Source organism: Callorhinus ursinus, unplaced genomic scaffold (assembly GCF_003265705.2).
Source record: "Callorhinus ursinus isolate GAN/ISIS: 27379988/994484 unplaced genomic scaffold, GSC_fseal_2.0 scaffold24, whole genome shotgun sequence".
NCBI lineage: Eukaryota > Metazoa > Chordata > Mammalia > Carnivora > Otariidae > Callorhinus > Callorhinus ursinus.
Genome location: NW_027397086.1, coordinates 18,016,676 through 18,043,344, shown reverse-complemented (window position 1 = coordinate 18,043,344; position 26,669 = coordinate 18,016,676). Strand labels below are relative to the sequence as shown.

The 26,669-nt window shown below is 43.2% G+C and overlaps 1 protein-coding gene across 6 annotated transcripts in view; it reads right to left on the bottom strand.

Annotated features, from left to right (window-relative positions):
- Positions 1-2,624: 2,624 nt before the first annotated feature.
- The window catches only part of SUSD1 (sushi domain containing 1), a 127,105-nt gene continuing 103,060 nt past the window's right edge, over positions 2,625-26,669 (bottom strand). For 5 of the 6 annotated variants that reach the window (XM_025888078.2, XM_025888079.2, XM_073876537.1 and 2 more), the window contains 6 exons: positions 24,912-25,008; positions 21,294-21,552; positions 12,914-12,953; positions 4,276-4,300; positions 3,693-3,786; positions 2,625-3,342 (listed from right to left, as the gene is read on the bottom strand). In XM_025888078.2, the coding sequence (XP_025743863.2) occupies positions 3,172-3,342; positions 3,693-3,786; positions 4,276-4,300; positions 12,914-12,953; positions 21,294-21,552; positions 24,912-25,008 (686 nt within the window). In that variant the 3' untranslated portion in view covers positions 2,625-3,171. The remainder of the gene's footprint in view (positions 3,343-3,692; positions 3,787-4,275; positions 4,301-12,913; positions 12,954-21,293; positions 21,553-24,911; positions 25,009-26,669) is intronic. The other variant, XM_025888080.2, reaches the window with a different exon arrangement.

The following is a 26,669-nucleotide window of genomic DNA, read 5'->3' as shown; positions in this document are numbered from 1 at the left end:
GGCTTAGAAAATCTGAATGTGAGGTTAGCAATAAAAAGGGAGCACTGAGAATTCTTTTTTACTTCCTTTAAAATCAATTTAAATATTAACTTGATTCCAAGCTAATGTGGAATTGCAAGATAATCACTTCTGCTCTGGTCTTGGTTAAGTGCCCAGCTACAATTTTAGGTCTTGAGTCAGAGATGGGCTATTACGTATTTCCCCTAATTAACTTCCATCTGTTTGGTAGTTTGTGTTCTCTTCTAGAAGTGATGGAGGGGCGGGGAGATACCATATAGTGAAAACATAGATATAAAAAGGCCTGTGTTACAGTAGTTAAGGACAATGGTTCAAATATGTTTGTGTGTGTGTGTGTGTGTGTGTGTGTGTGTGTGTTTGTGTGTGTAGGAAATGCAAAGACCTGATTCTCCCCAAAACCAAAAGGGCTGTTCAAAGGTTAGCTCAAGGCCTGTCCAATTCCAGGAATGAAGACTAGACTTGCAGTCAGAAGATTTGACCCTAAAATTCAGGTCACATACCTGTCTGAACCCATCTCTCCAGTCTAAAGCGGGGAAAATGGGGTAACCGCTGACCTTCCCACCATCCACAACTGTCGTGAGGAGGGGATGGAAGAATGTGTGTAAACAAAACCTCCAATGAGATAAATCAAAACTACAGAAATGCACACACACAAATCAGCCAGGGAATAATCAGCCCCCTAGCTGGGCAACCCCCAATTTTGACTCTTCATCTAGAAGGGAGCACACAGCCGGGTCTCAGAGCTCAACTTGACACACTGTCCCCAAGACAGTTAATAAGGGAAAGATCCTTCCTCCACCCCCAGCTTGGACCTAGCTTTATGTAGTGGCATGCAAACCGAACTCCGAGCGCTGCCCTACCGGTCCTTCGACAAACAGACCCTGCGTTCTCCCAGGAAGACCCACTATCGCTCTCCTGAGATGCCCTCCCCACCTTAACCATGAATTGGCTTGGGAAAAAAAGAACAGTCTTGTGGCAAAGCTACCACGCGAATTTAGAGAACTTCTGGATGTCCTCAAGTTTATGAGAAAACAATTAGAACTGCAGAAAGATGGCACATCCTCTTGCCAATGCTCAGCACCTGCTCTTGTTAAGTAATACTACTGAGCAACTCTGGGCTGTCATTTAGAACATTCATAGGCAGTGAAAAAGTCCATGTTTTTGTTATTTTAGTATTCTTTCATAAACTGTTCTGTACTTCCACACTATACCCACAAGTACATTTTACGTAATATTTTACTCAATATTTAGTGAGTTATTTTAACTAGAAGCTTTTGATACTAAGCAAGTGGGATTTCTTCCTTTCAATGACAATTTTGCTAAGCTCCCCTGTGGACCACAGGAACTTCTTTGGCAGCTAATTCTAAAGCTGGAAGTTAAGGGGGCTGCAGAAACATATGGTGTTTACAGAACCAGTAAAATAATAATGATAATAATAATGGGAGTTCAGATTCTCTTTTGGATAGAGGAGGCTTCCAGGAAAATCCTTACTCATCAGAGACCCTACCCTACACTAACCACGATAATGTGTAATGATTCCAAATTTCATTCAAAGACTGTGAAAATACTATGAGCTTGAATAGTTGCATATAAAAATTAAAAGTAGAAAGCTATGTGTATTAGTCTTTTGAGAGCTCGACTCTGTAAGTCACCTAAGATGAGAGCATGAAAGGTTCTAAATGCTGATCCTAGGTTATAGTCCGAGATGGTGCCTCAGAGGACAAAGGACAATTATTCCGAATACTGCCGAATGCTGATGGGGCCTGGGGCTAACAGCTGTCCCTGAACACCCAAGTGTCAGGATATCACTTCCCTCTCTCTGACTCTCCCCAGTTGAGGGGATATACTTGGAGCCAGGTCTTCCAGGGCAGGGCAGCTTCACAGTTTCCACCTGTTTCTATTGTTCCTCTCATTTCCTCCTCTGCCCACCAGCCCAGACCACTCAGATCTGACCCTCAACGAATGCCCAGTGAGCTAGCGGAGAGAGAACAGAGCCGCCCACCCACCCCGTCAGGAACATTGTCCCTCTTCTGCAGGACTACAACCCTGCACAATTCCAGGGCCATGTTCATATACACTGCGCCCGAAGGTCATATACTAGAACTGTCCCCTGCTTGCCTCCCCCAAGCTTTTTATTCTCCAGGCCTCGAAAAAGAGGGAGAAGAGGGAGAATACCATTGTTGCCTAGGAGAGCCACATGCCTCTGCTCCATTCGTTTCTTACTGAGCCTTGGAGTCACGCCATCAGTTAGGGAGGAAAGTTAAAGAACACTGATTCAGGCTTTAAAAGTCCAATCTAATACGCCCATCTGTAAATTCAGCAAGTTGAGAGCGGGCCCAGGACAGCTTACATCTAATGTGTCATGGTTCATGATAAAGTAACAGCCATAGTCACTGAGGCTGTAGGTAAAGGGGAAGATCACATCACTCACATTCTTCCCCCTTCCCTGCAAACACATGGGCTGGGCATGGGCTTGACAGTGTTTCAGCCCATTGTTACTACATGAGCACCAAATCTAAAGGAAGACAAGGGCATTTTTAAGAGAGAGTAATGAAAAAAGTTAGCCAAGACTGCTATAAACTTTGGTGTGGAAGAGAAGAACTGTCTAAATTAACAGAATATTTTTATTTGAATGAAAACTTACGGCTTTTGAATACCTGTAAGACCCATGGATCTGTATCAAAGCAACGCTGCCTGACATTGCAGGGAACTTACTGGAGTGGCCAGGTTAGTATACTTTCTATTAGTATGTCAATTAATTATAGGAAAGGGGTTGCTTCTAAAATGTTTGACAAGTTGCCTCTGTGAATGATCTCTATCCTTTTCGATGACCTCCTTCATAAAGGCAAATTCTAGCCCAAACTTAAGTCCATCTCATTGCTCATTGTAAAAGGATGGTTCCAAATTAATCCAGAGATGCTACAAAGGAAGGTGCAGAGACTCTCTTGCATTCAATTTCCAGAAGAGCTGACTCTCAGGAATCACTCAGAGGAAGACAAAGGTCCAACCCACATGATCTGTAGCCTGTGGTCAATATTACACTATCTATCAAGGGTCTCAAGTACACGGACACAGAACTGGTTGTGTAGTAGGCAGAAAAGATGTCAGCAATTCCTGAGTTTCCTCCTCTTGGTGGGGGTTCCACAGAGGTATTCACCATCTTGAATCCAGAAATGGGGCCAAGCTGGGGATGGAAAAAGTTGCAGACCCAGACCACCTGGATGGAAGCCACACGGGGCCTCTGTGTAGGCAGGCACCTGAGAAGCTGTCATAACACCTGCCCCAGCAGCACTGCATCCCCCACACGTAGCGCCCATCTGCAATCTAGACATGGAGGAGAAAAAGAGTCCATTGACACACTTTGGTTTTCCCTTGGTGCATCTGTATGCGCAGCTTACGTACCCTCATGGGAAGCAGCGTGGTAGATCATCCACCACTCTGTGAGTAGCCAGGGCAGCCATCACTGACCCTGCTCCTTTTCTGCACCAGAAGGGCACCCCCCGCCCCGTCCTGAGATGTAGAGCTACTCATACTTCTCACCTGCTGAGTGCTGAGCCCAGGATGACCTCTACCCACAGCCCCTTTGACCCTCTTCAATCCCAGCTGTTCTTCATGACTCCAACCCCATCCTTCCACCATTCCACTCATTTCTCAAAAATGACAGTCTCACATACCACACGGCCGAGAAGGAGAGGAATGCGAGAACAATCACAACGGCCATGGAGCCCAGCCCGACGCCCACCATCTGCTGCAGCATGAATGACGAATCTGCGGGACAAAACCATACATTGAGCCCACAGCACGCAATCATGGCCCTCCTGGGAGGCACACGTGCACCTGTGCTCACTCCAGTCTAACCCAGAGCTTAGCCCCATTTAACAAACCATCCCAAGAATGCCCAGAGTGCCTCTGTGTCCCCTGAGTCAGCCCTGAGGGTGTAGGACCTAAGGAAAACACAGTCCCGGGGTATTTCTGAAAGGAAATGGAAACGAAGGCCACATTCAAGTTACAAGGGATAAAAAAGGTCATCTTGCTGTGCATACAAATACGGTGGATTGTGTTGCTCGTATTGGTCCTCTCTCAGTCAACTGCACTGAAAGCTTTTATGGGCAGTTTTCCTTTGCATTGAGGAAGAAGTCATCCTGGACTTTTGCTCCAGAAGTGATAGGTAGCTCCAATGGGCAAATATAGCAAATGAATCCTCTCTGATGGATGGAGTCATCTGTCATTTTCCCAACACACCAACAAGGATAGTACCCCCTCGCTCTGCTCAGCAGGTTGCCTTGAGGATAAAGTAAGAAAATTAATGTAGGGCACCTGGGTGGCTCAGTCGGTTAAGTGTCTGCCTTTGGCTCAGGTCATGATCCTGGGATCCTGGGATCGAGCCCAGCATCGGGCTCCCTGCTCAGTGGGGAGTCTGCTTCTCCCTCTGCCTCTGCCTCTCCCCTAACTTGCGCACATGCGTGCCTTCTCTCTCAAATAAATAAAATCTTTCTTTTTAAAAAGAAAATTAATGTAAAAGCTCTCTGAAAGACATACATATGTTCTATTTGGGGGTGTAACATATGTTGACTGCAGGGAGATCCTTTGCTATAGACTGAAAAACACCCACACTTGAGTTGCACATTTGGGCCAAGTGACTGAATCAGAGCATCATGTTCTACGCCAAAGGTCTCATTTTAAATTACAAACAACTTATTTAGCACTTACGATATGCCAAACACTGTTCTAATGACTTCTCCTAACTACTTAGTGAGTACTATAATAATAGTACCAGGTATTACAATAATAGTGCCTGGCTTAATAACACACTGAGTACTATTATTATTCCCATTTTACTGATGAGGGACTGAGGCATGGAGTTGTTCAGCAACTTGTCCATGATCACACAGCTAATAAACAACAGAGTAAGGATCCAAACCCGAGCTGTCTGGCTTCAACATCTTTGCTTTTAACCACAACACCCTGCTTTCCCAGGGCAGATCTGAATCCAGTTCTGTCTACAGCAGAGCAGGTCATGCTCCCCCTCAGGAGTTAGGGGTGCAGGCCCTGCCCTTTCCTGCAGAGGCTGATGATGATGGGATAGTTCCTCTTTAAAAGAACAAAGGTCTGCATGCAATGGTGCCACCAGACATTGAAAAGATCTTGGGGGTTGATGTTACATATATAGAATTATAAAAGAAAAACACTGCCCAGCCATGGAAGAAGTGTAAGGAAGTGCAACTAAGTCCAAATTTTGCCAGATAATTTGTCATGGTTGTCATTGTCAGAATATGAAATTTTTTCACTTTTCGGTACCCTCCTTTTACTGATGCCCCAGGCATATGCTTAGTCTGCCCCATGGGGCATCCAGTACTGCCTAGGAAGAGCTGAAAACAGCAAAAGCAAAGATCTGCTAAGTAAGGAGGAGGGACTTGAGAGGAAAAACAGTAGCCCCTGGACGTGAGACCCTCGAAACATAGATGACTCGTTTCCCTGGCAGCAAATGAGACTCATCCGAGAAGAGTTCTTGCTCCTTAACTCTCTCATCACCAAATCTGCGCTATCCAACACAGTAGCCACTGGCCTCAATGTGGCTGTTTAAACCTAAATTAGTACTAATTTAGGTTTAAACTAAATTAAATTAAAAATTCGGTTTCTCAATCATTATCATCTCAAGTGCTCAATTTCAAGTACACACTTCAAGTGCACAGTAGCCTCATGTGGCTGGTTGCTACCATATTGGACAGCACCACTTTAAAACCATTCCACTGTTGTAGAGAGTTGCAGGAAGGTACCGTTCAATCTCCACAACCAGGTTAAGAGCAGTTTGGTTCTATTCTGTCACAGGGTAGCTGGCACCAGCAGAAGCAGCCGTGGAATACACTTCTTGCTAAAAAGCTCTGAAAAACCCATTACCTCAGAAAGTGTTGTCAAGAGACTTTCCAGAAAAACATGGCTTATATTGTTTGGCTACCTTTAGGATTCAGAAGAAAAAGGCTTTGACATTTTAAGAAGCCATACTACAGAATAGAAGGAGAAGCTGTGGTTAAACTAGAAATTAGTAGAGAAAAAAACTGGGGGAGTGACTTGAATGACTACCTATTAAAACAGTGCAGTATCAGCATCGGGATGAACATACTGGAACAAAATAGTGTAGAAACAAACCCATGTATATCAAATAATTTCCAAGTCAGGTTGTCCAAGTCTGTATCTGAACATCCTAACTGTGGACTCTGGACAAGTTATTCAGCCATTCTGTGCCTCAATTGCCCCACTGAGGGATGATCTAGTAACACGGGAATGATAATAATAGTACCCACCTTATAGGGTTATTGTGAGAAATAAATGAGCTAAGTCCTGTTAGGACTGTGCCCTGGACACAGTAGGCAACTGGCAAATGTCAGCTATGGTTCATTATTGTTGTTTGTTACTGTTTCAAGTCATTAGGGGAAATGACATATTATTCATAATTCGTGTTGAGAAAACTGGCTGACCATTTAGAATAAAGTGATTTTGATCATTAGAGCTTATACTATATATGCCAAAATAAAATCCAGACAGATTAAAGACTTAAATGGAAACCTAGAAGAGTCAGAACAAAGGGTAAATTAATCCTTATCTAAAATATCTCAGGCAGGTACAAATTGTCTAACTGTATTTATTAATGCAGAAACCATAATGCTCACTGCTGGGATCTGCTCTTTCTACCACAGAGCCACCTCCTAAAAGATCTTGCCTGGCCCTTGACTGCAAGTTATCATCAACTACACTTTGCAAACTCTGTCTTCCTCATACAAAGTTCCACGTTCTTTGCTCATCTCTGGTCGACTTAAGTTTGCTCTTCAAGATTTCTTAAAGATCACCTGCAGTTGTTCACCATCTCACTTGCAAATTGTATGAATCTGCTAGAATGTGCTTCATCCAGGTCAGAAGGCATTAATTTATATGAAGCAGTTAGCTCTTCTTTTGCTTTTAAAATGTACCCCCCCAAACCAACAGGACAGAAGCAAAGTTGGAGTTGATGAACCTTTCTCTTGACCATCCACCAGCAGGACATCATTCACCCCAAGCAATGGGCCCACCCAACTATTCCTTATTCTAGATGTAAATATTGGAAAATCACCTTTTTCTTTTTAATTATTCTGCATAACATGACTTGGGTTTTGGCTTCAGGCATGATTCTTGCTGGTGTAGGTCTCTTGGTCTACTTTGTGTATGTACTCTGTGAAAATCTGAGTCCGTCCAACCCAGAACCCTTACAGTGTAGCCACACAAGATTTCTTTAGGGATTTTCCCAGTTAATTCCTCACTGAGAAAATTTACAACTGGCCAATTCGAATTACATTTTTTAGAGCTTTGCTGTCTTCTGGTTACCCTTCCTTTCACGGTTTCATGCTTTATAAAATCATGCTTATTTTTTTCCTGAATCACTTGTAGAATATTCTTTTGGAAACTCAAGTGAATCATGTGTTATATCACAGTGACTCATTTTTGGAGAGAGTAAATCCATTAGGTTAAACGCTGCCTTTCTCTTCAGGGTGGCTCCCAGAAGAGGTACAGTGTTCGTGAGGCGTGACAGGGCTTCTCTGGGCTTATCTTTTAACTCTTCCACTAATGCAAATACCACAGGTGCTGAAGAGCAAGTTAGGAAGACTCCATGCCTACTTTCAAGCTTCCGGACAGCCTGAGAACTTCCTGTGGCTGTCGACATTTTTTCATGAATTTATATGAGCAGGGTCACTTCCTGAAAGCGATAATCCTGTTCTCCAAAAGGTACATATAATTTGCACCATGACGTCTAGTTAGCATGTTAAATTCTTCTTCCGCTATCCTAAGGTCTCCTCACTTGAGTTCTATGCAGAGTGGGTAATGACAAAGGAGATCAAAGTAAGAGATTAATTTAGAGACATGTAACACCTGATGAATCAGCAACATTTTTTAATTCATTTTCTAGTGCAGCTTAGCAGCTAGCCCCCACTCATTAGCTCGCAGTTCTGTGGGCCAGGAGTTCAGGCACATTGTGACTGGGTCCTCTGCTCAGCGTCTTCCAACGCTGAAATCAATGTGTCAAGTGGGCTGCATTTCCCTCTGGAGCCTCTGGGAAAGAATCTGCTTCCAAATTCTTTGCAGATGTGGGGCTGAGGTCCCCATATTCTTACTAGCTGCCAGCTATCAGCCACTCAGCTCCTACTGGCCACCCACATTCCTGCCATGTGGTTCCCTCCACCTTCAAAGACAGCAGGAGAAACCCTTATTCATGTCTGATCCATCTCGCCTTTGAATCTCCAATCTCCTGTTTCTGACCTCTAGATCCAGATTTAAAGGGCTCATGTGAAGGTCAGGTCCATCTGGATAATCTCCCTACTCGGGACCTTAATTCTTCAAATCCTTTCTCAGCAACACTTAGTATAGCCTTTGAATGAGTAACTGAGAGAAGGTGGGTGTATACCAGTGGCCAGGAATTTGTGAGGCCATATCATAATTCTCCCAGCCACAGTGATGAAGGGTTAAAGTATGCGTGTGTGTTTGTGTATGTGTGTATACATACAAGTGCACAGCATATACAAACACATACATACACACTAGGCTTCCATCTTCTCTGGTTCACTTAAGTATTGCACTTACTGTGCTTCATTTTTCATCCGACTCTACTGCTGGTTGACCAGTAATCCTCCAACCCAATTCGCTAAATTCTGATTAGGTACCAATGTGCACCAGGCACTGCCCTCCTTCTTCAAATGCTCTCCCTCAGGGGTATGCAATCTAGCAAGAAAAGACAAGTGCACCAGTTGCACTATGGTATGGCAGAATGGCTAAAAGAGAGGGAGGGAGGGAGAGAGAGAGAGATCCTGCCCCACTGAGGAAATGAAAAAAGCTTCATGGAGGACATAGCATTTGATTTTAACCTTGACAAACAGGTGGGATTGTAATAAGCTAATAAACAGAGATTACAGGAAGGTCATAGGGCAAGCCAGGTAGAAATAAATAGGTTAATTGTATGAACAAAGACACTAAGGAAAGTAAGCAAGGACCATAACCAGAGAAGAGCAGACACATCACTTTGAATGGAGAAGATGAGAGGCAACCAGAAGGGTAAGCTGGTGTCAAACCAAGGCCTTAGAAACCAGTCTAAAACGTTAATAGAGAACTCTGGAAGAACCACCAGGGGAAGTAATCAAATTAGAGCTACAGTTTAGAAACAGGAGTTAGACGTGTAGGCTGGAGTGAAGGAGCCCCTGAACACCATGGTGGGAGAGGAAGAAGGAGGCTCTGCCAGTCATCTATGCTAGAGCTATAAAGGCCTATGCTCAGGGCGTGAATCCAGACATGAGATGGGCACACCCTAGGTGTAAAATGTGGGCTGAAAGGGAAAGGGGAATGGTCACTAATGACTCAGGGGTTTCACCCCTATGACTGAAAAGTGTTCTGTGAATACAGTTTGTGATCATCTCACGCATATCAAATGACCTTGCTTTGTGACTCAAGAAATCAAAGAGCCAGTACTTTGTGGCTGGAAGGGATCTGAGAGATCTTGGTAAGAGGCAATTGAGAACCAGCCAAGTTAAACACAATTTCAAAGACATTAGGCTGTTGAGTAGCAAGGCTCAAGCAAGGAAACCCAGGCCTCTGCATTTCCCCTCAAGCCAACTGCTGGCTCCCTGGTAGTCATCACAAAGCTCTTTTAGGGGCAATCTGCATAAGGTAAATAGCAGAATTCCACCCTGAGCAAAGGTGAGAATGGGGCCGTTGCTTGGCACAGATGAACTGGAACAAGTTCAGGACTAATCTGGATCCTAGTTCTCTCCAAATTACTTTCTGAGAGGGCAGTCTCTGACATTTTTGCAAAAGGGGACTGCCAGAGGTGAGTGCATGACATGTAGATATTTATATCAGAATTGCCTTCAGCGTTTTAAAAAAACAGTGGGCTTCTCTATTATCTCCAGAGCCTTCCAATAGTATGAATTCAAAGGTTTGAGCTCTCTTTCAACACTGGTTCTCAGGCTGAGGAGGGTAAAGAAGGCACTACCAAAAGCCACTTAGATTCTATTTCCAAAGCAAAATCCTTCCTGTTAACTTCATCACAGTAGCCAGCTCTTTGGCCATTTCTTCTACCCAGTTAGAGTGTTTGCTAATCTTATCAAACAGCTGCTGAAACCAGTGGATTCTGGAAGCTATTTCTAAGCCTGTCTAGGAGGCTTGCACATCTCCATTCTTCAGATAAAAGCACCTCTTTTCTTTGTGGGAACTGCATTCCCACCCTTAAAGCCTCAGGGAATGCACTGGCTGAAAAATTTCCAAATGCTGGAACATGTGGTTGTTTCTTGTGGTCTTCACTTAAATTTCAAGACAGGAAGCTAGGCCTATCTGCACGCATTAGTGTAAGAGCATACAGCTCTGTGAAGGGAGACCCTCACTAATTATGCTAAGTAAAATAAGTCAGACAGAGAGAGACAAATACTATATGATCATAGTTATACAAGGAATCTAAAAAAGGTGAATTCTATATAGAAACAGAGAGAATGGTAGTTGCCAGGGCCTGGGGGGTGGAGAGAAGTGGGGAAATGTTGGCCAAAGGGTACAAACTTCCAGTTATAAAATAAATTAAGTACTGGGGATCTAATGTGCAACATGGTAACTATAATTATCAATACTGTATTATATGACTGAAAGTTGCTAGGAGAGTAGATCTTAAATGTTCACACATACACAAATATATACACGGTAATTTGTGAGGTGATGGAGGTGTTAACTAACCTTACTTAGGTCATTATTTCGCAGTACAAATCAAATCATCACACTGCACAAATTAACCTCAATGTTATGTAAATTATATCTCATGAAAGTGGAGGGGTGGGGCGGGGGAGACCCTTGCCGCCTGGCAACCACAATCCAAGATGGCTGATGGTCAGGTAATGCGCCTTGCCCAGTAGAAAAGCCATGTCCTCCGCTCTTATGGAAGTTGGTGTGAGCAGAGATAAAAAGATGGGAAATAAGATTAGAAGATAAGCAGACAAATGAAGGAAGCCTAATTCTCTAGGTCCCTCCCAATCATTTCCTGCTAAGCACCCTCTACTGACAAGGTAACAGATCCCCCACTGTAAAGTGCCCTTTGCTGGGATCCTTCTGGAAGCAGGGTTATATGGGCACTTCCTTACCACCCCAGCCTATTGTCTCTTGCTGCTCTGGGGCGAGGGGCAGGATGTAAGGGGTTAAACTGATGCTCCAAGCTAATAGCAAAATTCCTCAGGCTGTTGCTAGGACTCATAAACCACAAAGAAAAGGTCCAGATTCAGGGGTCATAAACTTGACAAGATTTCTGGTATTAGCTACAAACTCACGGAATCCCTGGGAATCAAATCCACTGGCTGGCTGGCTGCCTGTTGGTTGAAAGAAACGTACTGCCAGGGAAATCCCACGTCTGGCAGACACAGAGCTGCGATTGCTCAATCCCTGAGGCAGCTCTCCCACCTGGACAGCTGCCCAGGGTAAGGAAGTTTGAGGCTGTCGAGCACTCAGTAGAGCTCCTCCCTGCTGTATCTCATGCACGGACAGCTTTAGAGGAAAGGGCCAGGGTACTTTCCCAGGAAAAGACTGAGGCAGCCCAACTAAGTGACCAAGTGACTCACTCTGCTGCCAGCCAGGGGATGCTTGCTTTGCCCAGCCAGCAGGATGTGGTCATTGTTCTGGACCCCCTGTCCGCTGCACCGCACTTTATCTTTTCTGCCTTTCTAAAAGAAAGTGCTTGTTGTGCTTGTCCAGTTCCCCCTTTCATGTTACAGACTGTGGTTTGGGAATGTTTACATTTGGCATTTAGTCACCGACTGCTAGTGGATCATGAGAAGTCCACCTGCATTGGATCAAGAGCAATGGACTGTCGCCAGGAATCCTGGGCTTGGAGCTGGATGCAGTAACAGACCCAATTTTGGGTTGTCTTCCAATCGAGTTCCACTTTTGGTTGTACAGAGGATAATTCTTCCATAATGGAGGGTATTTTTCCTAAAAGTTTATGTGGGGGCGCATGGGTGGTGCAGTTGGGCGCCCGACTCTTGGTTTCGTCTGGGGTTGTGATCTTGGGGTCATGGGATGGAGCCCCACATCAGGCTCCCAGCTCAGCATGGAGTCTGCTTAGGACTCTCTCTCCCTCTCCCTCCGCCCCTCTCCACCCCTGCACTCTCTCTCTCTTGCTCTCTCCCTCTCTCTAAAATAAATAAACAAAATCTTTTTTTAAAAAGTATACACATATGTGTGTGCACATGCTAAGCAGTTAAATGGCTGAAAATAGTGGACTGTTGTGGCTCTTTGTATTGGTCTGCCAACATGTTTTTCTGTGCTTCTTTTCCTGATGGGGATCATGTCCGCCTCTCAGTGCAGTCCTGGTGTGTCTGTCAATCACACTGATCTGCCCTCAACCAGTCATATGAGTAAGCCCAAAATCCAAGGTAAGCTGTTTGTAGTGCCTATATATAGTACCGTAGGAGGGGTACTAGTCATCCCACGGACGGTCACTTAATCTAGGAGGAAAGATTCTTTCCCTGAATTGAAAAATCTTCTGTTCCCACTGAAGTTGCTAAACTGGGCAGCTGGTGCCCATCCCTCTCCATCACATGGTTTATTGTAGAAGAAAATGAAGCCAACTCAGAAACAGAAAGCAGAGACAAAGAGAGAGTGTCCACCTCATGGTGTCAAGTCCCAAGCTGTCAGTTCCTGGAATCCTGGTGATGCCCCTCTGGGGCTAGGTCCATAAGCTCCCCACCCCCCATCCTTTTCAGCTATGGCTTTTTGCTTAAACTAGTATGAGATGGGTTTCGGTCACCTGTGACAACTAAAAAAGAAATCTCATTAACATAAACTTGATGCTGCAGACCGGACAGGAGAAAAAAAGACAGGATGCTTAGGCAGAAAATGGTTTTACCTTTCACTTGAGCCCAAACTGCACAGGAGCATCTTCTCACCTATGAAGAGAAATGCAGCAACACATTTAATGAAGCAGCACAGAACATCAGTTTAAAGAATACGTTTTAGCCCAAAAACTTTAGTGGGTTTTTTGTCTCTTAATTTGGATTAAAATATCCTCATCTAGCTCTAACATCTTATAATTGAGCCATGTGATCACTAAGTATTGGAGGGACTGGCGTGGGTAGCAGGGACAGAAGTGACCCTACGGATTAGTTCTGTAGCTTTTCAAAAGATCTCAGAAAGCACACACTATGGGTAAACAGCAGAAATAAATGGCAATGAGTTTCATTCTCCTTGCCAGCTCTGAGCAACTGGCACTGACTGCCTACAAATGATGTTGAAAAATATTCTGAGGTCCCATCCATGTGACAGGGATGTGACAGTGACGTGACGCATGTGATAGGCAAGGCTATGGGAAGTCTTGGCAAATAATAATACTTCACTGGTCTAGATGATACTTATCTGGCCAAGACCCACAAACTCATTGGAATGAGATACCTTCTTTCCTTCTCCTCCAGTTATTCCATGCATATTTGTCTGTTAGGAACACTGGGGTTACTCAGCAAAATGTTCCCCAGAGGAAACTAAATAGCAGGGGTCAGAGAAAGATCCCTCCAACTTCAAAAGAAGATTCTCTTTCAAGTGACAACCTTGGGTAGTCTGGTTTTATTAAAAATTAAAAAAATATATTTTACACTGAAAAATGCTGGTGAAAGCTTGAAATGGCCATAAGCTCTTGAATGTGACTAAATTTTGCCTTGATGCTAAGTGCATCAAGGGCATCTAGTAGAAAAATCATAGGCAAGAATAACCAGTGAAAGGGACCTCAAGTAGTAGGGCAGGTACTAGGGAACTGAGTGTATTAAAGGAGAGAAATTGGTGGGGCCAGGTGAAGAAGGAAGCTCATTAAAATAGAGTGTCGTGACCAGATTTACACTTTATGAAACTCATTCTGGCAGTTGTATGGAGCAAAGAGACAGAATAAGAGACAGGAAGATGAGTTAGAAAATTGATGTTCAGGCAAGAGATGTTAAAGGCTAAACATCATTAATGAAGAAGGAGAGGAAAGGATGATTTTACACAGAATGAAGGTGACAGAATTGACAGAATTTGATGGTGCACTAGACAAGAAGATAAAGAGGGAGGAGACAAGAATTATTCCTTGATTTGTCTTAGCAACTGGGAGCATGGTGATGCTATTTACTTGGACAGATACACAGAAGGAAAAACAAACTGGGAGAATTGGAAAACAAACTTCCTGGTGTCCAATTTTACTACAAAGCTAAAGTAATCACAACAATGTGGTGCTGGCATAAAGAGAGACATACAGACCAATACAGTAGTATAGAGAGTCCAGAGATAAACTCTTGCATATGTCAAATAATTTTCGACAAGGGTAGCCAAGAGAAAAGGAAATTTTTTCAGCAAATGGTGCTGGGAAAACTAGATATCCACATGCAAAAGGATGAAGTGGGACCCTGACCTAACACCACATAATTAACTCAAAATGGATCAGATCCAAACCTAAGACCCAGAACAGAAGAAAACATAGAGAAAAAGCTTCAGCAAATTGGATTTAGCAACGATTTCTTGGATATGACATCAAATGCATGGGCAGGGAAAAAAAAAAGAGAGAGAGAGAGACAAACTAGACTTCATCAAAATTAAGAACTTTTGAGGATGTGAAGAAAAAAGAACAGTCATGCATTGTTAGTGGGACGCAAACTGCAGTGGAGTGGCCATTGTGGAGAACAGTATGGAGGGTCCTCAAAAAATTAAAACCAGAACTAACCAGTAATGTCACTACTGGGTATTTACCCAAAGAAGAGGAAAACACTGAATTGAAAAGATACATGCACCCCTATGTTTACTGCAGCATTATTTACAATAGCCAAGATAGGGAAGCAACTCATGTGTCCATGGATAGAGAAGATGTGGGGTATATATATATACACAACAGAATATTACTCAGCCATAAAAAGAATGACATCTTGCCATTTGCAACGACATGGATGGACCTGGAGGGTATAATACTAAGTGAAATAAGTCAGTCAGAGAAAGACAAATACCATATGACTTCAGTTATATGTGAAATTTAAGAAACAAATTTTAAAAAGAGTCAAACAAACAAACAAACAAAAAAACCCAGACTCTTAAATATAGAGAACAAACTGAAGGCTGCCAGAGGGGAGGTGGGTGGGGGGATAAGTGAAATAAATGAAGGGGATCATGAGCACACTTACCGTGAAGAGCACTGAGTAATATATAGAATTGTTAAATCACTATATTGTACACTTGAAACTAATATAACATTGTATGTTAATTATACTGGAATTAAAAAACAAAGAAAGTTGGAACGTTAAAAAATACTAAGAACTTTGTACATCAAAGGACACTTATCGAGAGAGTAAAAAAGGCAACCCATGGAATGGAACAAAATATCTGCACATTGTAAATCTCATAAGGGATTAATATCCAGAATATATAGAGAACTCCTAATACCCAAGAACAAAGAAATAAATAACTCAATTTGAAAATGGGCAAAGGACTTGAAAAACCATTTCCCCAAAGAGGATATACAAGTTGCCAAAAGCACATGAAAAGATGCTCAACATCGCTAATCATTAGAGAAATGGAAGCCAAAACCACAATGAGTTACCATCTCACATCCATTAGGAGGCCCATTATCAACACAGAAAACAGCAGGTCTTGGGAAGGATGTGGAGAAAATGGAACCCTTATGCACTGTTGGTGAGAATGTAATATGGTGCCGCTCCTGTGGAAAATAGTGTAGCAGTTCTTAAAAAAAATACGAAGAAATTGCACCCCAAACCATAAAATACCTAGGAATGAATTTAACCAAAGAGGCAAAGGATCTGTACTCAGAAAACTATAAAATACTCATGAAAGAAATTGAGGAAGACACAAAGAAATGGAAAAACGTTCCATGTTCATGGATTGGAAGAACAAACATTGTGAAGATGTCAGTGCTACCTAGAGCAATCTACACATTCAGTGCAATGCCCATCAAAATACCATCCACTTTTTTCAAAGAAATGGAACAAATAATCCTAAAATTTGTATGGAACCAGAAGAGATCCCGAATAGCCAGAGGAATGTTGAAAAAGAAAAGCAAAGCTGGCGGCATCACAATTCCGGACTTTCAGCTCCATTACAAAGCTGTCATCATCAAGACAGTATGGTACTGGCACAAAAACAGACACATAGATCAATGGAACAGAATAGAGAGCCCAGAAATGGACCCTCAACTCTATGGTCAACTCATCTTTGACAAAGCAGGAAAGAATGTCCAATGGAAAAAAGACAGTCTCTTCAACAAATGGTGTTGGGAAAATTGGACAGCCACATGCAGAAGAATAAAACTGGACCATTTCCTTACACCACACACAAAAATAGACTCCAAATGGTTGAAAGACCTAAACGTGAGACAGGAGTCCATCAAAATCCTAAAGGAGAACACAGGCAGCAACCTCTTCGACCTCAGCCGCAGCAACTTCTTCCCAGAAACATCACCAAAGGCAAGGGAAGCAAGGGCAAACATGAACTATTGGGATTTCATCAAGATAAAAAGCTTTTGCACAGCAAAAGAAACAGTCCACAAAACCAAAAGACAACCGACAGAATGGGAGAAGATATTTGCAAATGACATATCAGGAAAAGGGCTAGTATCCAAAATCTATAAAGAACTTATCAAACTCAACACCCAAAGAACAAATAATCCAATCAAGAAATGGGCAGAGGACATGAACAGACATTTTTCCAAAGAAGACATCCAAATGGCCAACAGGCACATGAAAAAGTGCTCATCATCGCTCGGCATCAGGGAAATCCAAATCAAAACCTCCATGAGATACCACCTCACACCAGTCAGAATGGCTAAAATTAACAAGTCAGGGGGCACCTGGGTGGCTCAGTCATTAAGCGTCTGCCTTCGGCTTAGGTCATGGTCCCAGGGTCCTGGGATCGAGCCCTGCATCGAGCCCCGCATGGAGCCCCGCATCGGGCTCCCTGCTCCACGGGAAGCCTGCTTCTCCCTCTCCCACTCCGTCTGCTTGTGTTCCCTCTCTTGCTGTCTCTGTCAAATAAATAAATAAAATCTTTAAAAAAATAAAAAAATAAAAAATAAAATTAACAAGTCAGGAAACGACAGATGTTGGCAGGGATGCGGAGAAAGGGGAACCCTCCTACACTGTTGGTGGGAATGCAAGCTGGTGCAACCACTCTGGAAAACAGTATGGAGGTTCCTCAAACAGTTGAAAATAGAGCTACCCTACGATCCAGCAATTGCATTACTGGGTATTTACCACAAATATACAAATGTAGGGATCCAAAGGGGTACGTGCACCCCAATGTTTATAGCAGCAATGTCCACAATAGCCAAACTGTGGAAAGAGCCAAGATGTCCATCGACAGATGAATGGATAAAGAAGATGTGGTATATATACACAATGGAATATTATGCAGCCATCAAAAGGAATGAGATCTTACCATTTGCAACGACATGGATGGAACTGGAGGGTGTTATGCTGAGTGAAATAAGTCAATCAGAGAAAGACATGTATCATATGACCTCACTGATATGAGGAATTCTTAATCTCAGGAAACAAACTGAGGGTTGCTAGAGTGGTCGGGGGGTGGGAGGGATGGGGTGGCTGGGTGATAGACATTGGGGAGGGTATGTGCTATGGCGAGTGCTGTGAATTGTGCAAGACTATTGAATCACAGATGTGAAACAAATAATGCAATATATGTTAAGAAAACAAAAAAGAAGATAGCAGGAGGGGAAGAATGAAGGGGGGGAAATCGGAGGGGGAGACGAACCATGAGAGATGATGGACTCTGAAAAACAAACAGGGTTCTAGAGGGGAGGGGGGTAGGGGGATGGGTTAGCCTGGTGATGGGTATTAAAGAGGGCACGTTCTGCATGGAGCACTGGGTGTTATGCACAAACAATGAATCATGGAACACTACATCCAAAACTAATGATGTAATGTATGGTGATTAACATAACAAAAAATTTAAATAAATAAATAAAAATAAAAATTGGGAGAGTTCGCAGAAAAAAACATACGAAGAGAATTATCCAACTGTAAATGACCCAAAGAACTGAGATCAGGGACTCAAAAGAGAAATCTGGACACCCATGTTCATCGCAGCCTTATTCAAAATAGCCCAAAGATGGAAGCAACCCAAGTGTCCATCCACGGAGGAATGGTTAAACAAAATGTGGTATATACACATAGTAGAATATCTAAAAAGGAAGAAATTCTGACACAATGCTACACCATGGGTTAACTTTGAGGACATGAGGCTAAGTGAAATAAGATAATCAAAAGAAGACAAATAATGTCTGATTCTTCTTATATGAGGTACCTGGAGTAGTCAAATTCATGGAGACAGAAAACAGAAAAGTAGTCGCCAGGGTTTGGGGGAGGCAGGAAGGAGAGAGGCACTGCTCAATGGGTATACTGTTTCAGTTTGCCAAGATGAAAAGAATTCAGGAGACTGGATGCATAACAATGTAAATGTACTTAACGCTAATAAACTGTACACCTAAAATTGTTTATATGGTAAATTTTGTTATACGTATTTTACCATTAAAAATAAATATTAAAAATAAACCACTACTGGGCCTCTTGGTGGCTCAGTTGGTTAAGTGACTGCCTTCGGCTCAGGTCATGATCCTGGAGTCCCAGGATCGAGTCCCGCATCGGGGGGGGGGGGGTCCCTGCTCAGCAGAGAGTCTGCTTCTCCTTCTGACCCTCCCCCCTCTCATGCTCTCTCTCATTCTCTCTCTCTCAAATACATAAAAATCTTAAAAAATAAAAAAAGTAAGAATAAAAATAAACCACTACTAAATGTTCTGGAATTAAATGGTGGTAATGGTTCTACCACCTTGTGAATACACTAAAAACCACTGAATTATATACTTCATTTTTTATTTTATTTTCTTCATCTTAACCATTTTTATTTTTTTTAAAGTCTTGAATTTATTACCTTTTTTTTTAAAGATTGTATTTATTTATTTGACAGAGAGACAGAGAGAGAGGGAACACAAGTAGGGGGAGTGGTAGAGGGAGAAGCAGGCTTCCCACTGAGCAGGGAACCAGATGCGGGGCTCGATCCCAGGACCCTGGGATCATGACCTGAGCTGAAGGCAGACACTTAATGACTGAGCCACCCAGGTGCCCCACTTTTATTCTTAAAAAACCACTTCTATTCTTAAAAAAATTTTTTATATGGGTATAGTTGACATGCAACATTACATTAGTTTCAGGTGTACAACTTAGTCATTTGACAAGTTTATAAAAGATGCTATGTTCACCACAAATGTAACTACCATCAGTCCCATTATATCACTATCACCATATCATTAACTATATTCCTTATGCCATAAATTATATACTTTAAATGGGTGATTAATACGGTATGTTAATTGTATGTCCATAAAACTGTTTAAAAAAGAAAAATAAATAGTTCACTACTAATTTTAATATGACTGTAACACTAATAGATTGGAAACCCATAGGGGAAGTAATTGCAATTGAAAAATGCAAGTCCCAATATAAATTTTTTCCGAACCCCTTCGCCTCCTTAGCCTCCCAAAGACGAGTTCTGTGAAGCTATATGAAAAAGAGGTATCCATGACATCATAGAAAAGTTTCCTATAAACTAGGATTCGTATCTTAACCTCTCAATTATCTGTGTTATGGATTGAATGTTTGGGTCGCCCAAAGGTCATATATTGAAGACCTAGCCCCCAATATGATGGTACTTGGGAGTAGGGCCTTTGGAAAGTAATTAGATTCAGATGAGGTCATGAGAGTGGGGACTCCATGATAGGATTAGTGTCCATATAAGATGAAGAAGATTGACCAGAGCTGGGTTGCACGCTTTCTACCATGTGAGGACACAGCAAGAAGGCCGCTGTCTGAAAGCCAGGAAGAGGGCCTTACCAAGGAACCAAGTCAACTGCTACCTTAAGCTGGGACTTCCAGTTTCCAAAGCTGTGAGAAATACATGTCTGTGGTTGAGGCCACCCAGCCTAGGGTATTTTGTTATGGCAGCCCGTGTGTACCCATGTACCTTTTAGACTGAAGGCTCAATCTGGGAGATTAGCTCTCTGTGCCCTCCCTACACCGTACTCATATGGTACTGCTAGTGCTATATCTGCGGCTAGAAACGCCAAGGCAGGATCTCCAGGTAAGCTTCTAGCGAGAAGTCCCTGTCTGAGTCATAAACACCTTGTAAATAAGTTCAGGGAAATATATTCTGGGCTTTAGCCTGCCAATTCTTAATTCCCATGTTATTGTCACAAAACACTACCAAATCTCTTTGCTACTTGTACATATTCTTAAAAGTAAGCACTGATTTACTATCAAGTACGATAATGGCACATTAGACTTGTGTCCTATACAGAATCTAACAGAGTGTGTGTCAGGTTTAAATATGGGATGGGGGCACCTGGCTGGCTCAGTCAGTTAAGGGTCCGACTATTGATCTCAGCTCAGATCTTCACTTCAGGGTTGTGAGTTCAAGCCCTGTGTGGGCTCAAAATAACTAACTAACTAACGAAATAATGAACCTTACTCTCAAAATGGCTCCAATTCATCAGTCAAGAGCTGTTTCTATTAGTATAATTTTCTTCTAGTTTCCATTACCAATCTATATGAATTTATATCACACGTTGAGTTCTCCTGGGGCAACCACCACAATGGTTCTTCCAGATCTTTCACCCCTGACTCACTGATTCAGCTCTTGCTATTCTGCTTGTCCAGCTCACTGTATTTACTCATTATGCAATGAATCTATAGTTCTATGTCTCATGAAAAAAACACCACTGGAATAACGCAGGCTTTCCAAGGATGAGGAGAGGTGGGGGTGGCCAAGGAAGTCATGGAAGCAGAAAATAGGGCAGCGCTGACATTCATCTGCCTCGCCTTCCTGTTCCGAGAGGGTGAGGGGAGGCAGCAGCCTGGCAGGAGCACAGGGAAGTGACAAAGAAATCCAGATGTTCCTCTTCAACTCAGGCTTCAGCAGGGCATTAGGATGAGGGGATTTGTGAAGCTTAAGAGGAAGAACCAAAACGAGGTCAGTCTAAGCACAGATCCCACCAGGTCCCGCAGGAAGTTCAGACCATCAACCTCCTTAAAGGTCTCACCTGCCCATCATTTATACAGGCAAAGTATTCGACACATTTTTATGGTTCGTACATGCAGTGTCCATCCCAAATAACAGGGAAACAAATGTTCAAATATTGACATTTCACGCGAAGAAGAAAATAGAGAATTCACAAATTTTTAAAAGAAGTATACCTTATTCCATTCACTTGTGATTCGTAATATAATGCAGTAATCATTCCCTTTTTTCAAAGGTGCATTATAGTATTTCCCATAGTACAGCCTGTCTCCAATAGATATCTCCGTGGCATCATCTGGAACATCTCTGGCCAGTAGTTCTGCAGCCACATATCCCTCAGCGTCAGAAGTGTTGCTAAAGAATGAGGTGGTCCCTTCAGAATCACAAAAAAATGTGCTTTGGAGGGCCAGGGGAAACACTAACACCTGATATGAACTGGAAAAAAGAAAAAAGAAAATGTCTATCAGACCCCTGCTTGGGGGAGTCGTTCATTCAATTATTCATATGTATTGAGCACCTGCTATGAGAGAAACACTTTTCTGGGCACTGGAGATACATCCCTGGACAAGAAAAAGTCCTTGCCCCCAGGGGGATTTACAGTCTGACAGCGCCCACACTTAGGGAATTCCAGTTTGGACCCTCAGTGCTAATGCCCCATGACACGATGTGAGGGATCTCAAGTTCCCGCCACAGATGGATGCCAAGTAAACCCTCTTGAGCTGCGAGAGGTTGTTACATGTATGGCTGCCCTGAGTGTGCATGCCACACAGCTGATCTCATCAGCGGTTTCCACGTGGGCAAATGAAACCCAGCAGGGGAAAGGGTTTAGCAGTCACATGGAGGCTGCCTGCCTACAAGCGTTAATGTACTAAGTCTGCAAAAAGGCTCCAATCACATGGTAAGCTGAAACGGAACTCATGTGATCTGCATTCCCTCCAGTTCACAGATACCAGAGTTCATGTGAAATAAATGAGAAGGAGTGCCAAGTCACCGTGCGTTAATCTAGCCTGACCATGTCCTGAAATAGGCAGAAGGGTAAAATGTCATGTGTACATTGTGAAACTGTTCCCCCACTGTGGACAGAGGATCACACTAGCCAGCAAGCATCCTTTTGTATGTGTTTTGTTATTGTTTATCCCACCAAATACAAAACCTGTCAGCGAAAGGAGGTGTAAGAATAAAAACACACCAACAATGAATCATGCCTCCTTTTTCAACCCCTCCCCGCCTTCCTTCTCTCCTGCCTCTAGGATAGCACATGTCTGAACATCTGCTTTCTCTATCAGGCCTGACAGCAGGGATTTAAATGACTTACTCCTGTATCCTTGCAAATCCTTACCCAGTTCTTTGGCTGTGACTGACTCCCCACTAATGTTTCTTGAGTTGACGTTTCCGTAAAGAGGAAAAACACGCATTGGTACCAAAGATGATTAGGGTAATTTCCAAGCCATGAGGCCACATAATCTATTTTACTAGCAAATATACACTTCCTGTTCCACATTCCTAATGCCCCATCTCCTGCCTCCTAAAAGTCCATGAGTCACTAGGTTAAGGAAAGGGAGCCCTCCACCACAGTAGGTCTGGGACTTGCAAAAACCTCCATCCCAAACATCCTATGTGTCTTCGGGGCCCTGATTTCCACAAAGTCTGGGCTCACCTTCCAGCAAAGAGCTTTCTACACAAGGTACAAGGTAAAGCCTGCAGGGCGGTGAGTTGCTGCCACCAGCACCAGTAAACATCTATGAAGCATCCACTGCCTACAGGGGAACGCTTGTAACAGCACACTTTCCTGGCGACTTGAAGACATCCCTATAAATCATGGCTGCAGGTAAGAGAATAAAGGGTGCAGAAGCTCCATGCTGTCCTCAAGCTCCTCTTCCAATCCAACTTGACTTTCCATGTAGATGGTGGCATTCAAGTGCAACCTCAAGGCTCACCTTTGGTTCTGGACATTAGAGGCACCATTCATGGGGCATAAAGCAGTCTCCCCAGTTAGCATGATCATAATCACCTGAGTTGCTTGATAATTACACAAATTCCCCCCACCATCCCAGACCTACTGAATCGAAATCTCCAGGAGCTGAGTCTGAGAATTTGTACTGCTGCTAGGGCAACCCAGATTATTTCTCTAAGTTGGCAAGTGTGGGAGACACTAGCATTAAGAGACCCCAGGAACAGGCTGCATCATTCACTCAAGATCACCAAGCTAAGGAGGGGAGCCTTGCTCCCAGGGCCCTGTTCCACCATGTGCCCCACGCCACTGCCCCTCCCCCCCACCAAACAATGCAGAAAGCAGACTTAGGCCTGTCTCCCACACTGGCAAAGCTGCTCCCCCCGCTCAAACCAGGTAGTCAGAGAGAGGAAACTGCTCCACTTGCCTGTTGGTAATTAACCCTGGTGACGTTAGGGAAGCAGTTGTGGCTGTTTGTAACATGACTGTTCTGGAAAGACTTCTCCCCTCTTTCTCACTGCCACCCTCCCTGGAATGACTCACAGATCTCCACTTCCTGTTTTAGAGGCACTGGAGGGCACATTAGCCACAAGGATAGACTGTCATTTGCCTTTTCTTTTTGCCTTATGTAATTATTGGCCTACATACTACATTTGCTCTTGCAAATTCTCTCAGGCAGTGATATCATAACTTCTGTTCTCCTCATAGCAACAGAATGGCAGTGCCTTCCAGTAACTCATCAGGAATCAAGAAACAGAACAATGTAGGCAATGCCTGGAAAGACCTTTGAGAACTTACTGCACTTAAACTAATGGAAAGACAGGAAAAGCCTAAGTTTCATTATAAAGAGACACACAGAGGCACCTGGGTGACTCAGTCGGTTAAGTGTCTGACTCGATCTCAGCTCGGGTCTTGATCTCAGGGTCATGAGTTCAAGCCCCACACTGGGGCTCCACACTGGGCACGGAGCCTACTTAAAATTAAACAAACAAACAAAAAAGAGACACACAGATATTTATCCAGACTTTCTTTTTTATAATTTTATAATATCTCACATTTATTTTCACCTTGAATGTACTGAAGGGTCATTAGACTAACAGGTCAAGAATGACATAAGGCAACAAAGGTTAGTTCAAGGATGGCAAGGCTATTGCCATGTCCTTGCCTTATTCCTGTGAGCAAGGTGCTTATCTCTCCAGGGGAACCTCTATCTTCCTTTCTAAAAAAAGGTGGGGGGTTAATTCTGCTTCCTAATCCAAGCATGACCCTGTAAATAAAATGCTTAATGGAACACAATGTAGTTCTCCAAGTCAGGTGAATTAATTCCATCCTAATACCATCTGGAATCCCAGAAGCAGTCATTAGCTACGCAGCGTCTTGCCTATAACTCAATGTGTGAACAAATTAAGAGAATTATCCAAATGACCCTTTCAGATCGACTACACACACCCAAAGATCATCTTTAAATGAAATGATGCTCCTGGTCCACCATCACTGAGAGACGTACATGAAGAGGTGAGTGCAAAGGATTAACACCTTCCACATCACACACAGTCAATGCTTGTCCGGCCGGTGACCAAAGGAAGGGATTTCATTTTTTGAGCTAAGCTGCCCAAATGCCTGTCTCTGGCTCCTTAGAAGTCTCTCTATTCATTTGGAAAGATGCTGGTTGGAACTCAAGGCCCAATCTGTGGCCAAGGAATCAAAAACAAGAGGCCCTGATTGCACTGCCCCAACTATTCAAGTGCAGCACCTAGGACTTCCCCCTCCTCGATCAAACCAAAGTTTCCAAGACTCTCCATGAGGACCACTGGGCAACCACGGAAAAGGGGCCAATACCCACCTGATAGGTCCATTTTTCTCCTTGGCTTTCCTCAGTCTCAGACGTGGTAGAGGCCCCCCATGCACTGTGACAAAGTCTACTTCCGGAAGGGGAGGCTCTGGAAACAAGCGGAAAAGAGGAAAAGGGTGTGATTGGAATGAGTGGAAGCATGACAAAAGTGGTCATCGGGGAGCCATCGAAGGGAAAGTTTTAATGTAAAAAGCGATGAGCGTTTTCTGACACCTGCTACCACATGGATGAATCTTGAAAATGTTACACTACATGAAATGAGCCAGACTTAGAAGGATGATCCCTCTTCTATGCAACATCTGGAACAGACAAATTCATAGACACAGAAGTAGATTAAAGGTTGCTGAGGACCGAGCGGTGGGTAGGCAAGGGGGAGTTAGTTGCTTAATGATCAACGGAGATTCTGTTTGGGGTGATGAAAAGGTTCTAGAAATACAGTGGTGAGGGTTTACAGCATTGTGAATGGACTTAATGCCAATAAATTTTGTGCCAGAAAATGGTTAAAATGGTACATTTTATGTTGTATATTTTAAATCTACAATAAAAAAAAATTTTTTTTAAGTGAATCCCCAGTGCTGACAGAGGGTGCACACAGCGGGCCTGACAGTTAACTTGCTGGACAGGTTCCTATTTGGTGGGGAAGACCAGCATTTCTGACTTCTAGATCCTTTCCAGTCACAGAGCATTCTGTCCTCATTTTGTTCTCCCCAGCAACTAGATATCCCAAAAGGACCTTCTACTGGGAGGGGACTATATCGGCTGACACCAGCGTTCTAGTATCTAACTGGTAGTTACGTTCATAGTATGACTGCAGCATTCTGCCTTGTGGGTACCTCAGCTCAGATGCACTAGGCACTAATGAAATGCACTAGCTGTGTCCTGCACAGGCCTCATCCCATATAATCTTCTCAACATTGCTATGAAGTGAATGAGATTTATAGAGGGAGAAAGGAAGAGAAAAAGACAAAGAATAAAATATGAATGCCTCCCCCAGGTATTATATAAGACTGATGAATAGCTGAGCTCTACCTCTGAAACTAATAATACACTATATGTTAGTTGAATTTAAATTAAATTAAAAAATAAAAAATAAAAAAACATGAGTGCCCCCCCAACCCTGGCCTTAAAATCTGTTACAGTGAAATTAAGGACTAGGAGGCCAAGATAAACACTCAAGAGTTTATTTACCCAATTAGAAAATAACCTTGGTGGGCACCTGGGTGGCTCAATTGGTTAGGCGTCTGCCCTCAGCTCATGTCATGATCCCAGAGTCCTGGGATTGAGCCCCGCATCTGGCTCCCTGCCCAGTGGGGAGTCTGCTTGTCCCTCTCCCTCCACTCATTCTCTCTCTCTCAAATAAATAAATAAAAATCTTTAAAAAAATAAAATAAGAAAATAGACTTGGGGTAGAAATTCCCAAACCAAATTATAATAAATAAAAACTTATACCTTCCTATATTGTTTGTGGGTTTTTTTGTGGGGGGGGTAGGGACAGAGGGAGAGGAAGAGAGAATCTTAAGTGGCTCCATGCCCAGTGCGGAGCCCAACGCAGGGTTCGATTTCACGACCCTGAGATCATGACCTTGAGCCGCAATCAAGAGTCGGACACTTAACCGACTGAACCACCCAGGCGCCCCTAACCGCCTAGTTTTTAATTTTTTTTAATTTTTAAAAAAGATTTTATTTATTTGTTAGTGAGAGCGCACAAGCAAGGGGAGTGGCAGGCAGAGGAAGAAGCAGGTTCCCCGC